The sequence below is a fragment of the Drosophila ficusphila genome, unplaced genomic scaffold (assembly GCF_018152265.1).
Source record: "Drosophila ficusphila isolate 14025-0441.05 unplaced genomic scaffold, ASM1815226v1 contig_414, whole genome shotgun sequence".
Lineage (NCBI taxonomy): Eukaryota > Metazoa > Arthropoda > Insecta > Diptera > Drosophilidae > Drosophila > Drosophila ficusphila.
The window spans coordinates 17,097,401-17,112,161 of NW_025064328.1; the positions used below are offsets into that span (position 1 = coordinate 17,097,401).

At 38.4% G+C, this 14,761-nt stretch overlaps 4 protein-coding genes across 4 annotated transcripts in view; 1 reads left to right on the forward strand and 3 right to left on the reverse strand.

The window, feature by feature from the left end:
* Window positions 1-953: 953 nt before the first annotated feature.
* LOC108093907 (potassium voltage-gated channel subfamily H member 8) overlaps window positions 954-14,761 on the forward strand; it is a 57,415-nt gene continuing 43,607 nt past the window's right edge. Inside the window, 2 exon segments of the mRNA XM_017194272.2 lie at window positions 954-993; window positions 1,909-2,037. The gene's annotated coding sequence lies outside the window, so the exon portion shown is untranslated.
* Window positions 4,391-5,692, reverse strand: LOC122320047. Its single transcript, XM_043208003.1, has 3 exons — window positions 5,628-5,692; window positions 5,354-5,406; window positions 4,391-5,272 (listed from the first exon to the last, which is right to left on the reverse strand). The coding sequence occupies exons 1-3, from the start codon at window positions 5,690-5,692 to the stop codon at window positions 4,497-4,499; spliced, it is 894 nt and encodes a 297-aa protein (XP_043063938.1). The 3' UTR covers window positions 4,391-4,496.
* On the reverse strand, window positions 5,110-7,636 carry LOC108093610. The gene is made up of 2 exons (XM_043208004.1): window positions 7,631-7,636; window positions 5,110-7,458 (listed from the first exon to the last, which is right to left on the reverse strand). Exons 1-2 carry the CDS (start codon window positions 7,634-7,636, stop codon window positions 5,755-5,757), a joined length of 1,710 nt encoding a protein of 569 aa, XP_043063939.1. The 3' UTR covers window positions 5,110-5,754.
* Window positions 7,756-9,619, reverse strand: LOC108093910. Its single transcript, XM_017194276.2, has 2 exons — window positions 8,858-9,619; window positions 7,756-8,793 (listed from the first exon to the last, which is right to left on the reverse strand). Exons 1-2 carry the CDS (start codon window positions 9,572-9,574, stop codon window positions 7,870-7,872), a joined length of 1,641 nt encoding a protein of 546 aa, XP_017049765.1. The 5' UTR covers window positions 9,575-9,619; the 3' UTR covers window positions 7,756-7,869.

The window sequence follows — 14,761 nt, forward strand, 5'->3', positions numbered from 1 at the left end:
TAAAAAGGTGGGAACCAGCAGTGGGTGGCGGTCAGGACCCCCGGGTGCCATTATCTGCGGATCGGGTGCAGAGGTCCTTGAGCGGCATCATCGGTTGCACCATCGAAGTGCCCCTGAACAGCTGCCTGGGGGGTCTAATCTATTAAAAGAGCGTTAATTCTGCGAGTGTGCCATCTATTTGCGGTCCCCAAATAGGAGGAAGTGCCGCAGGGAGCTTTCCCATTTGCCGCAAAAAGTGTGTATTTGTGTGCCGTTAACATTGGTAACTGTTGCTTTGGTAAACATCGGCTTTAATGGCTTTGTGGTAGAAACGAATAAACAGAACTGAAAACAAATTTGTCGTGAGTATGTGGGTGTGTATCTATTAATAAAATATTGTACTCAATCTTCTGCAAGGTCATTTAAATAAATGCACTTATATTAATTGGGAAAAACTATATAAAGTATTTATTTTTTAGGAAAGTTCTTGTCATTGAATAATTGGAGTTTCTCCTAAAGAATTCCTCATTTCAATTCCTATACTTTCGATAACTGCACTATCTGCTAATAATTAATTTAAATTAATAAATATTTGATTTCCGTAGTCCCATTAGTAGTTCCACTTCAAATTAATAACCACTGCCGTATTTACCTCTTCTATTCCTGTGCATTTATTAATTCCAGTCTTAATGACTTATTTTAAGGCCCATAAACAGAGTCTAACTACTGTTTACTGCCGTCTGAATGGGTACTAATTAACTAAGTAAAGCGCTGAGATGCCAACCGAGATAGACTCTCTTTGTGCTCTCTTCCTGGCCGAAACACTCACACACATTTGCACATCCAGAAGACCAATCAACAGTTTGCCGTGGTGCGAGGAAAAGCTCTCGGGAAAGCTCGGGAAAATGAGATGCTGCGACGTCGGCAGAGGCGGAAAGCAGCAGCCACAAGTTGCCTTTTCGATGTTTGCAACAGTTGCTGTTGAGTGGCTTCGAAAGTCGGACGTGGCGAAAGGTATAGCGGATGGATCCGGAATTCTATTCAATCCAGGCGAAACTCTTATCAGTGGATTTATATCCCCTGCTCTCCGTTTGTGTGCGTCTGTGTGTTTGGGGAAAATGGAGGAAAATTGAATACGCTTGTAACGGGAAACTAGTTCAAGTGCAGACGCGCGAAAGTTGCCAGCAACAATGTTGCAAGTGAAAAGTGCAAATTCAAATTTCAAACAGTGAAATATGAGGACATAAATTATAAAAGTAATCAAATTATAAACTGGCGTACATATAGTTGATTTAATATTTGGCACATGTTTATTAAAGCGAAAATTCGGCTATTCAACACATGTGTTCCCTCAAAGAAAAGTGTTTAAGCGACTACCATAAATTCTAAGCCAAATACAACAGAGGAGAAATGAAAAATCTTCGCTAATTTTATTCAAATTGAAAAATACGATTATAATCTGACCCGCACGCCCAAACACAAATAAAAAACCGTGCGAATCCCAAGGAAATTACCATATGTAATCCACACACAATCGTAGACTGTGTATCTGTGTAAATGTAACCGTAACACTGAAAAAAAAAACAGTTTAAAGATGTTGTGTTTTTTAACATTAATTGAAGAGGCTTGACTCCGAATTAAATTTGCTCGGAAAGCAAACTTTTTTTTTTTGGTTTTTTAACACGTTCCTTGCATTAATTTTTGTTGTTTGTAGTTAAGAAGACAAGCTTGTTTCATATTATGTGAAATTAAACTCGAGAAGTTTCCAAACTGTTGCTCTCCGTGGAGAACATATTCGCAATTCGACATCAATTTTGACACGCGCCCAAAAAGGAATTTCGTTACGTTCACGCATTTCTCTTTGGTTTTTCTCACTCCCTGCCTGATGTTTTCCTTCCTTTATTTTTTCGGGCTTTCCTGCAAATAAAGTTCTGCTGAATTGATTTGATAACAGCATAGAACAACCAGCAACAGGCAACTGGCAACCAACAACCAGCAACAAACATCGGCAATCGACGGCCGGGCAGACAAAAAATTACCCGCTCCTCCAAAAAAAAGGTGGGTACATATGTATGATTTTTCGGATGATTCCCCTGATTTGCATTTCAAAGGTTTTTGTGTGTGATTATCGTGTCTGGCCCCCCGAAAATGTCGAGCGGCTCACGCTGCGTATGATTGATTGGGCCTCTGTGAGCGTGTTCCATAATTATGTTAACGTGTGTGGTGAACGGATTTTCGTTTGATTTTTCCTATTAAAGCGGTTTTTTCGTAGAATTTCTGGTAGAACGAAAATGAATATGGACTGAATGTGGTGTACCGAAATATAAAGGTATTTATGGGTAAATATAGAAATTTATCAAGCATATTCTTAACAACAAAAAGCATTTCGGTTGAATGCTTCTCGGAATAGAGTTAAATTGGGGCTCTTCAGTGTTTTTTTGCCAAACGTGAACTGAGTTAAACTTAAATTATGAAATCATGAAAATTACCTAAAAGCAAAAGCACAAGCTATGCAATTATTTTCGATTCATTCATTATTATAAAATTAACGGGGGAAAAGGACTTGGCAAACATTGAAACTAATTCCGACCGTTATTCTGTTTACACTTACAAACTTAAATTTCGTGTTATCCTTTTTACCAGAAACTTCAAAACTTATTCAGTGCACTCGGCCAAGCGTGAATTACCATCCGTCTTAAGGAGATTTCGCCCTAAAGTTGGAAGCGTTTTAGTCTTTGTGTAAATCTCTGAACTTTCAAACTAAAGGAACTACAACTTCCGCCAAGATTGAGTAGAAGGTTGGCTTTTAATCTAAAAAGTTTAATTAGCTGATGGATCAACTTGTTAACTTGCCATGCCGAGCTAATTAGACAATTTTCCAATTACATTTGTATGCATTTCGTTTTTTAATCACATTTCGGTTGCAATTACACAGAAATTCCTCCTTCGGCTGAGGACTTGCTTAATTGGTTTTAATAACTTAAGCCACTTAGGGGCAATTATGAGGCCACCAACGACGAGCAGCAAACATAAACCAGCGCACATTTTCCTTTAACGTTTTTTCCTTTTTCATTTGGACTTCCGCCACATCCTCCGTCCGGATTGTACGGCGCTCAATGCCCCGGGCATCAGCCGCAGCTGCTCCAACGCATTTTAGCACCTTGACACCTGGCCTCACCTGGACGTGTTTGCATTCCAGCGCTGCATACTTCGCGGTGCTTGGTTCGGGTGATTCAGCACTTCCTCACGCTCCGCAATTAATGCAAATAAAATAATTTAAAAGCGGTTGACCGTCCTTAATTCATGTAAAGCGCTACAGTAAAGCGTGCAGATTACCTTGTCTGCAGTGCAGTTTTTGCGTCAGTAATTTGTTAAAGCTGTAAGCTTAACACCTTTTATTGAAATAATACTTTAAAAAACTTACTTATTTATATACTTAAAATGTTCATTCTTTTTTTCAAGATGAGCAAAAACTGAATTTTTTATAAAGGGTAACAACATAATTTTTTCCAAAAATTTGCCAAAAATAAAAGTTCTGCTATCCATTTTATTCAAATCAAATCATTTCAATTCCAAGTCTTAACATTGTGTTTAAAATGCCTTTATCCATTCAAATCTTTATCACCAAAACATGTACATTGTACAACTAATTTAAAGAGCTTCCCCTCAGGCTTCAGTATAAAAGAAAAATTTCAGTGATTTTAGTGTAGCGTAGTAAATTAGCATAAAAATTAATAAACTAGAAAAAACAACTTGAAACGCCCCGCGTTCCGGCCAAAAATCCCATATAAAAGTTTTTTACTATCTAAAGCCCTCGACCGAGTTTTGTTGCTTTTTCACTTTGATTTTTCCCTAGTTTTTTGTTGTTTTTATTTTCCCCCGGGTTTCGTAGCTGCACTTGTTCTGAAGAGTTCGCGAACGGGGGAGATGAGCCCACGTGGGCTGCACAATTCAGAGGACGAAGGATGGGGGGCAGATTTTAGTTGCGTTGGCATTGACATTTATGCGCTCGGAATGGGAATTGGGTCGGGTGTAAAAAACTGGAATTTTATGGCACATTATTATTTTCACTCAGCTGTTGTTCGCATCGGAATAAATTTTGCGGAAAAGGATGCATGCGAAACAGTTTTAGCCGGAATTGTTAATTCTAATAAAGTTTATGCCTCATGAGTGGCGATCTTTAAGGGCCGCGTAAAAGTCAGCCGAATGAACTGCTTTTTGAAATGGTTATTTTTCTTTCGATTTGCTGTTTCTTGTTTTTACTAGGCAATATTTTTGATTTTGTGAAAATGTGGCAAGGCGTCAATAAAATTTGTTTAAAATACGATTAATAAAGTGTGAAAATGTATGAAGATTCCGAAAAACAGGAATACAATGAAATGTACAAGAGGCAAGGTGTATTAAAACAGAATTTTAAAATGTTTGTCTTTTTATTTTTCATCCATCTGAGAATTCGTTGTTTTAGAATTAGGTTTTTAAGGTCCTGAAAATGGTATTCGTGTGATTCTTTTCGCTAGCTATTCATGTTTACATCCTTCGCATGGGTTTTCCCTCCTGTGTTCCAGAATCTCCTGGCAAAGATGCAGGGTTTCGTAGCATCTGACGAGGACCTCGCGGGTGCAGACTCTCTTCCTTTCCTGGGGATCCGGGTTTTGCTCCCGCTGCAACTTCAGGAACTTCTGGGTGTAGTAGGTCTTCAGTTCCAGTCGCTGGCGCTGCTGCTGCATCCGTTGCATGTAAGCCGGCATTTCGGATTGCTTCTTTTTGAGGCAGTTGCACAGGGAGCAGGCGTTCTTGCAGCTCTTGGATGGCAAGCCATCCACTTTCTTGGCTTTCTTAGCCTTGGGTTTCCTTGATTTCCTGGTTGCCTTCGGCTTTTCCTTTTCGGTGGCAGCCTCGATAAATGACCTCTCCAGCTCATTGCTCTTGAATAACTCTGGATATAATTGGTAGAAACTTAATACCGAGCCGTATTCCTTCATAAAGTTGGATATGTGCTGAGAAATGACGAGAGGTTTCACTTCAAGAGATGTGCGCAGATCATAGTCAGAAAATTGCGGATCTAGCTTCTTGTGAAAATTAAATTCCGATTCCCAGCGGTAATCATTTCTATTAATTTGTTCAAGAGGTGTTCGCGGTTCAGAGTCAGTAAGATCCGGCTCTTGCTGCTTGAGAACATTAGGTTCCGAGTCCCGGCGGTAATCATTTGTATTAATTACAACCGAATCGATATCATTTGACTTATTGACTTTTTCATAAAGCGGCTTTTTCAAAAATGTAATCTTGTTCTTGCCTGTTGGTCTCACGAAAACAGTATTTTTTAAATTTGTATTTGGCCTTCCACGATGAGTGTCCCTAGAGACATCGCTCTTACGGACTTTCTGGTTTTTATCCTTATCATCGTCCGTTTTTGCGTTTTGATCTTTTCTGAATGGCCAGCTAAAGAAGTCGTAATTACTTCTAAGTTTATCCGAAAGTGAAGGATCGCTTAAAAATTTTCCTTTCAAAATTTGTTGAATAAATTGGTTTATGCTTTCCTGGCTTTTTTTGTTGTCATTGTACAATTTTGCGTTTTGATCCCTTCTCAATTGCCAGTGAAGTTCGTCTTGTTTACTCATTATACTGTCCAAGAATGAGGGTGTTCTTACAGATGTTCTTTCCAAAGTTTCTTGAATATGTGGGATTTCCTCTTTCCGACCTTCATCCTTAGCATTATCCGAGCTTGCGATTTGATCCTTTTCCAATTGCCTGTGAAATCCAAAAATTAGGGGCTCGCTAACAGATTTTGCTTCCGAAATTTTTCGAATATATGAGTTTTTTTTTCCGGCCTTTCTCCTTGGCATTATCCGAGCTAGCGATTTTATGCCTTTTGAATTGCCAGCCAAATTTGTCTGATTTTCTCCCTACACTACCAAAAACAGAGGTTTCTTCCAAAGTTTCTTGAACATTGGGGTTTATTTGTTCCTGTCCTTTATCCTTTTCGTTATCAGAGTTTGCGATTTGATCCTCTTTAAATTGCAAATGAGAGCCGTCGTATGGATTTGTTGCCTTTAAAATTTCGTGAATATATGGTTCTAATTTGGGCGGATAAATAAGGGAAGACTTTGGTGTGGAAACAAATTTCATTATCGGCTCCTTTGATATTCGATCGCCATCCGAAGTCTTGGGCAAAGTTAAATTGTTTTCACTTAACGGCATTTCGGATAATTTTTCTTTTCTTCCGATCTTTTTATTTTTTTTATTTTCGTTCCACATTTTAATGTCAGAATTTTGGGAAAATTGTGATAGTGATAAGGAATTTCTTTTGTGGTTTTCTGTCGAATATTTGGTTTTCTTTTGGTTTGGATTTCTCTTGTATTTATCTCTATTAATATTTAATTTTTCTTTTCGTAAGGTACTTTCATCTGTTTTTTCTATATGTTTTGACTTGGAACTTAACTTCATCGGTTTAGAGCTCATGACACTTTCCAGACTTGGATGTTTGGCTATCAGTCTATTTAAAGTCTCACTAATGTGAGAAACCCTACGTAATTCTGAAAAGTTACTCGATCTGTTCGAAAGTAAAGAACTTTTCCCTTTCAATGAGAAGCTTGAAGATTTCTGATGCCTTAATGGAGCATTAGTGTAGGTTTTACTTATTTTTTCCCCTATCTTTTTGGAAGTTTTCCTTAAATCTGAAGGGACCTTATACTTCTTTGCTAATTTCGTAGGTTGTAGTTTTGAAACGTTTGTCTTAGATTTTGAATAAGTGGATCCTAATTTATCTGATGTTTTCCCCTGGAACACTGCTTCCTTGGAAAGCTGCCTAGAAGCCTTGGGTTCAACTTTGAACTTTTTTCGTGACTTAACTTTTTTGGACACCTTATCATTTTCTGGTAACTTATCTTCTTTTGGTTTTGGCAGTACAACCAAAGGACGTCGTTGGGTTAGCTTTTGTTGTAGATGTTGTAGCTTTTTGGACAATTCCTCTTTTACATAGGGATCCTTCGATTTTTGCAATACCTCGTCCACTTCCCGCTCCTCACGTTTCCAGGAAAACCACTGTTCCGGAGTGGAAAACTTTCCCATATCGCAAGATTTGTAGACTTTGGGTCGCTTTAAGGGAGTTCTTTTTACGGATCGAGGGCCTTCTGCATTCTGAAAACAGGAAACCAATTCCCGGTAGATTTGCTCATCCAAATCTGCTCCAGGCGGCAATTGGCTCTCGTCGAAAGGCAGCTTCAGGTCAGCAGGAAGTGGACCTTTGGGCCTTCTATCCGAAGCCATTATTCTAGCGTTCTGTTCGATGCGCCTGCGAGTGTTCGAGAGGCGCTCCTGACAGCCGCTGGCATAATAGTTCCAGGAGGCCCGGAAAACCGAGTCCCTGCTGAGAGGCCAGTCCAAGTTGCGCAGAAGTGGCGACAGCTCCTTCACCTTGTCCCGCAAACAATTTTGATTCAGCACACGGCTCTTCTTCAAAATGTTCATCGTTAGGCCGATCTATAAAATTTTACTACTTGCAATTTTTATGTTTGATCTGTAAGGTTTTTAAACAACTAACGTGTTGATTTGGCTTACTTGCTTGACACTTTGTTTGGATTAAGGGGGCGGCGATCTCTTTAATTCTGCTGAAGGCACAAGCTAGGTTTTAAGATTATTTAATAAGAATTACATTCATGCAAAGGTAACTTCGATTTCAGTATCTTTGTGGAATTTGCCATGAAATAGCAGGGTTTATAAGTATATTTAAATAATTTCCCTTATGAAACACCAATGCACCCGAAAGAAAGAAAATAATGTTTTTTAAATGTATTTATTTCTTATATTTTAGACAACAAATATGTCACTTAAAGAAATATCTTGGTCAAATGGTAAAAAACTTGAGATGTGTGTACACATATGAATTAATTGTTATGTTTTCGAGGTGTTTTGTGCGTCCTGGAATGTCCTAGAATAAAGCAACCGAGCCTCCACAAGACGGTCACAAAGGTTCAGCAGAGTTTGGCACTGCTCCAATTGGTGGCGCATCCTCTCAAGTGTGGAACTGCAACTTTTCCTGTTTTCCGAAGACTGAATGCACTGTTCAGGGACGGAAATCCTGGAGGTGCAGGATTCCTGGCTCTTTCTGTGCATCCTTAGGTAATAACGCTTCAGTTCTTCGCGTTCCTCCCGTTTTTTCATTTCAATTATAAATGGTTCGTCGGGCTGTCTGATCGGTCGACAAAAATTACACAGCTCACAACCATTATGTTTTTCGTTAGTTTGAGAGGTCTTCGATCTTCTTGATTTCCTGCAAATCCTCTTGTAGATTTGGAACCTTAACAAATGGTATTTATATGGCTTTGCAGCTTTGAAATTCTTATCATTAAACACTTTCTTGGCTATCTTTTTTGTTGCACGTTGGAGATTATCTTTCTCAGCTTTCCTTGGCTTGGGCTTAAGAGGTGTTGGCCAAGGAACTTTGGGCCAGCGCCTTTCAAAAGCCTCAGGTTCCAAGGAATGCTGGGAAAGAAAATCATCTTTGTACTCATTAATGTCGATAGGAGCGAAGTGGTAACTGTCAACGATATGTGAATTCACATTAACTAGATTCGCCCTTGGGAGCCAAGATAGTGTGTATTCGCTCTCCGTAATTGGAAAGCCAATTGGTACACCGCTGAAAGACCGAAAAATTGAACTTTGTTTTTCAATGAGCTGCTTATGTGTATCTGGAATGCCTTTTTGGTTATCATCTTCATTCGCAGTGTCGTGATCAGGCAAAGATTTCTCTCGAGGTCTCCGGATAAATTTAAAACTGAAATCCGATCCAAAAAAACGTAATCCGATTTGATACTTCTGAGTTTTATGTAAAAAAGGTGATTGGGTCTAATTTTAGCTGTAAAGGATGTGACATTCTCACCTTCCCAAGTTTTAGCTCTTGTGAAACACGATCCTCTGAGTCCGATTTTTGTTTGTATAAGAATGATTTTGGGAGCTTATGTTTCGTGATTCTGGGCCTTGATATTTTTAAGGATTTCTGTTTGCTGCTATTATTTTTCTTATTTTTGGGTTGGTGTTTTACGCGTTTCTTCGTTTTTGTGGTAGTTTCTGGAGTATGGGCTTTTTGACGGATTTTCTCGGCTGGATTGTTCAAATCCAATCTTGAATGTTTTCTATGATGACTGGAACTACGACTCATGTCTGTTTTTTTCGTTTTTGTGGTAGTTTCTGGAGAATGGGCTTTTTGGCGGGTTTTCTCGGCTGGATTGTTCAAATCCAATCTTGAATGTTTTCTATGATGACTGGAACTACGGCTCAATTCTATGTTTGTTTTCCAGAATGACTTTGGTGGGTTATCTAACTCAGTTTTTTTAAGCTTGGTATAATCGGTAGGTTTCTTATGACAGCCCCGACACACTTGCTGGTAAAGCTTTATCAATTTCGGCAGCTCGGGGTCTTCTAAAAATTTCCGGTAGTTCTTGCTCTGATTGCTTGATCCCAAGTTCTTACAAAAATTGGTTGAGTTATGAAGAAGTGGATGCCATGGGAGATGAGCGTTGAAGTATGGACCTAAGTTGGGTGAAAATTTCCATAAACCTTCACTTGCCAATTTGGCAACACTTCGCCTAAGACTCATTATGACTTTAGACTTAAGACTTTAGTACGATAATAATTTGTTATAACGTCGAATTTCAAGTACTAATTTTATACGTTTTGATTTATGACTCTAAGCATTTGAATCCTAAAAATCATTTGACGATTAAGACCTTGATGAATTCATCGGTGACTCAGAAGTTAGCTTAACATTTATTGGGTGATTAAATCTTCATAAGATTATAAAATTAAAAAAAAATATATGAGAGAACAAATAGTAACTTTGCTAAGGGACGAGTGCCTTATTCTGTTAAAAGAAAACAATGGGAAATCTCACAGACTACCACAAAGAAACTAGAGAACCCATAGAAACTTTAATCTAGGAACAAGGTAATTCAGTTGAGGAGACAATGTCAAAGCTTATTATATTGTATTTCGTTTCTACATATGGACTGCACTCTAGCCAAATTAAAATATTCACTTTCCTCCTTTTTGTTCCGCTAAAACTTTATAATGCAGATGCTGGCGACGCAGCCTTCCGTTTTGTTTTCCCATTTCCCATTTCCCAAGAGCGCTTCCCATGTGCGCCGCCCACATTCGCAATGAGAATAAGAATAATTGTTGTCTGTCCCTGCCTTGAATCGCAATTCTATGCACATTGTGCCGGCTACAAAGCCTTAAAATGCCTCAGGGAAGCCGCAATTCCAACCGCGTTCCTTTGGCCAACTGGGGCAAGTATCAAGGTGCGAGGAAATGAATATTTTCGTACTTAACAAATTGGAGGCGACAAACTTAATTTGCTGTAAATATTCATTTGGCTCCCGGGTCTCAAGACAAATGGTTTGTAAATTCCTCGAAGCGGTACAAAGTAGTACAATTTTAACTTCCCCTACTTGTATTTATTTTAGCTATACACACTTTAAGGATTAGTAAATAAATAATTGAAAATTCCAGAGGTTATTGCCCCATTTTCTATACTTAGCACCTCTCATCTCGTAATTATCATCTTGTTTAAAGAAAAAGGCAATAAACTTACAGCAACACACGTGTTAATAATTACTTTATGACTGAATATAAAAGATCCGAGAACCCTTGCCAAGTTCAAGTTTCGACACAGTTATGGTTGTGATCATATGGGATCTTAAAAGAAGCACTTTCTGGATAGCTGACACTAAAAAAAAAATGTTTTGCACTTAATCCATTAAAACTTAAATATATATATTTTCTATAGGTAGGTGATCGAATCCAATCGCCTTTTCTCTAAGTGTTCTTCAAATGCGATTGGCTGCACATGTGGCTCTCTGACATCACAGTTAATAGCTTTTAGCAGCGCCTTATCGTTTAAGCTGTTATTTGTGTTAATTTTTTGGCAAAACAAACAGCGTTGCAGCCGCCTGTTTATTTACTTGCCTGCACGGTGTGTGTTTGTGCATAAAACATAAATTTCCAGGGGATCGATCGCATTGAACGCTAAAATAACACAGCTGTCGGTTGTTGTACTACCACCTGAATTTGACGGCGGCAAGGGGGCAGATAAAAGTGATTTGTTGAAGCCAATGGCAATGGGTCCATAAACAAAGCGGCAGAAGTTAGAAAATTAACACAGTTTTTGCCCCGACGGACTGTCAAAGTCGCTGGCGCAAGTTGAGATGTTGAGTGACGGTTTATTGGCAATTAATTTAAATATTACCTTGCCGGGAGAAAGGTAAATACTGGCCAGCCAGCGCGTGGCAGATAAACATTCCAAAAATATATAGCAAATTAACAGCGAGACCCACCATTATTATTTCAAAGGCTTCAAATAATCCTATAATCAGGCATTAAATTCAATTGAATTGTTTTTAGTAGGCAATAGGGAGCAGGATCCTACATTTAAATGTAATTTCGGAAATTCATGGGAGAAAAGGTGACCCATTTTATTCGTGATGAAAATTTACAACAATTTGGGCATATCATAGCATTAAAATAAATGTTTTAAAAATATTAATTAAGCACTTAAAACTCTATTAGCAAGCGATGAGTGTCTGATAATTAATTGTTAAATAACTCTCCACTCTGCGGCTTTCCAATTATCCAGATATGGTGGAAAATCTTATGGCATTTCAATTAAACATGAATTTCCTGCGGTTAACCTAATTCCCCTTGAAAACGGCGGGCAATCGCTGGGAAATATTCCAGCATTTTAATGCACTCAAGTGCTGCCGCTCCTGATTTCCCGCTGCCAATTTCGTTTCCATTTCAAAGAGAAGTCGGCTCAAAGCATAATTGCAAACAATTAGCATGCTTCAGGACTCGGGACCTTTCCCATCGCAATCCGCATGCGAATCGGAATCAGAATCGCAATCGGATTCGATGGGCAATGCGGCAGTAATGATGATTTTCTATTATAATAGGAGCACTCACTTCCCAGTGCTCTGTCACTCGCATTGTGGTGGGGTTGCGATATTCGCGGAAAGGAACCCCAGGTCCAAATCAATATCGGATTTCATGCACGTCAGCCAAGGCAAACACATCCATATGTTTGTTTGGCACACAGCAGAGATCACGATATTAGGTTACGACATATGCAAAACGTAAGCTAATTAGGCGAAATGTTTACCTTTCTGCATATTTAATTAAGCTAAAATATAGCAAAGCACAATTAACATAATAAACAAAAACTGCCATTGTTCTATGTTTTTGAAGCTATTAACTTGGCCATTGTTGTAAGTACACACATGAAAAGTTCAAGCTCCTTCACTGAATAATATTTATCCAGTCACTGGTCTTGGTTTTGTGCAGAGCAGCTGGATTATTTCATTTATTATTTCGTTGGCACAAGGCAAGCATTATTAGGCTTGGTTCCCTTTACAACATTTATTTGTACAGTCGACAAAAAAATCAAATAAAATGATTACAATGAAAGGAACATATCAACCATCAGCTTTTGATATCGAAAGAAAAGGTTTAAGATGTATAGAAATATTTTTTAAGTCCAAATTTGGATAGAAACGTGTGAGAATGCGTTGAAGTTGATCTATTTTTACTCGGGCTGTTTGAAGTTTATGCGATGCAGATCTCTTCTTCGCCCCAAAGATCAGACACATATGCACAATGTAATAGAAAGTGCATTGGGGCAAGGTCAGTAAACAGAATTGAATGTGGCATGTGCGTGAATTTGACTGGCTGCTTTTCATTCACGTCTGATTGAATTTTTAATGGGCTTCACATTTGATTGAATGGAAATTTTACAGAAATTAAGCAATCAATTGCGCAGATCGAATGCAGTAAACAAATATTGTTGACTTGGGAGATTATGCATTTGTCCGTCGGCTAATTTCATACGCTTTCTGAGGGATTTCCCTACCTAATAAGCGGCAAACTTTTTGAAAACCCATGATTTACAATTATTGCATACGTGCGGGTGTAGAAAAGTATGCTAATATGCCAAGTACCCAAGCAAATATTTTTTCAAAACCCCAAAGCACAGTGGTCCAGCCCGTAGGCCCAAAATAAAAAAACCAAAGTCCAAATTTTAACTTTAAATTTACCAATTCTTATTTATAATTGGTCTAGCTATTTGAATTAATTCATCTTTTTGTTTTGCACCGTCTGTCCGCTTCAAGAATAGCATCGAAAGAGATAGCATGATATTCATTATGTACTGCAGCGTAAGCAACGTGCAAGTGAAGCTCTCCGCAAAAAACTTGTTAAACATTTTTAAAACAAGCGTTTGTGCCATGGAAGTGATTAATATTTTAAAGAAAGGTATTAACTTTCTTTTTACAATAAAAAGTATATGTAGTATTTGTTGTGTGTTGTGTAAATCATTGTTGTATTTAGTACATAATTGTGAACGTTCTTAGTTTGTCTTTTCTGTGTTTGGTTAGAGTTTTAGTTGTGATGGCACTCTTTGGCATTCACAAATCTTTTTTGTATAATATTCTTAAGCATTTTAAGAATATAAGAAAGTTTAGTTCAAGTGCCGTAAGGTGCCGTGCGGCTTGCAAAATACAAAAAGGTAACCTAGCCTAAAGCAGGCGGAAGCGGAAATTCTAACGATGGCAATACTGCCAGGGCATTTTTTAATAATCCTGATATGTCTGCTATTATAACAGGTGTTGAAGAGAACTTAATAATAAGATGCTCAACAATTTTGCAAGCGATTTCATCAGGCTACAATATAAATTCTGCAAAATTCGGAGAGTGTGCATTAGAAACAGCAAAACTACTTATCATTAAATATCCGTGGTACTACCTTCCTGCATCGGTTCATAAAGTATTATTACATGGTTCTGCCATAATTAAAAATTGTTTTGTCTCAATTTTGCATATAAAAACTGAATATCAGACCGATTGTTCATATGGCAGCTATATGATATAGTTGCCCGATCTGGCTGATTTTTACATATTATTTTAGGATAAATATACAAAAATTTTCTGCAAAGTTTCAAGTCCCTACCTCAACTAGAAGTATTTTTGGCCGCTCTCCCCATACAAGCCGGACCACAGTGCAAAGCCAGAACGGGGAAAAGTCAGCTACATTAATGGCAACAATAACAACAAACAGAGAACGGCAAACAGGCGAAGTCCCTTGAGCAGCATATAGGGAAAAGGACCCAGAGCTAAGGCCAAAGTTATGCCAAAGTGGCAGCTTTTCGCCTCCCCCAGAAAAAACCACAATTTTTGCCCCGCAGCTACCAAAATAAATTAAAGGGACTTGGCAACTTTTTGCCTTGCTCCGTATTTTTGTCTATTTTTTAATTTTCTACAATTTACCCACATAAATAAATGCGAAGGAAGTGAGTGGAAATGTCCTGTGGCCAGGTCTAATGATTGAAAAAGGAAGAAGTGATAAAAAAGCTGTGGGGCAGCCAACAGCCAAGAAATACTCTCGTTCGGTCGCTTTTGCTTCCTTTCAACTATTATTACCTCAAACGTGTTTTAGCCTTCCTCGGGGATATTTACTTAAATCCTCTCAGAGCCGAAACGCCTTCGCTTTTCGTTAGGGTAGCACACAAATTGACCGTTCTGGTGTAATTTAATTTGAATCCTCGGCGAAAGTTTACACCAGTTGCAGTAGACACAAAAATACGGTCATAAAATATGCAACTCTGAAAAGAAATAAAAAGCCCGGTTCGAGGCAACAAAAGAGATTAAATTGCTTAGCCGTAGCTTGTCAACATTAGCCCCAACTTTCTGAATGGGCTTTGTACGGGCGCATTGAACTCGGTTTAAAGCCAGAGATAAT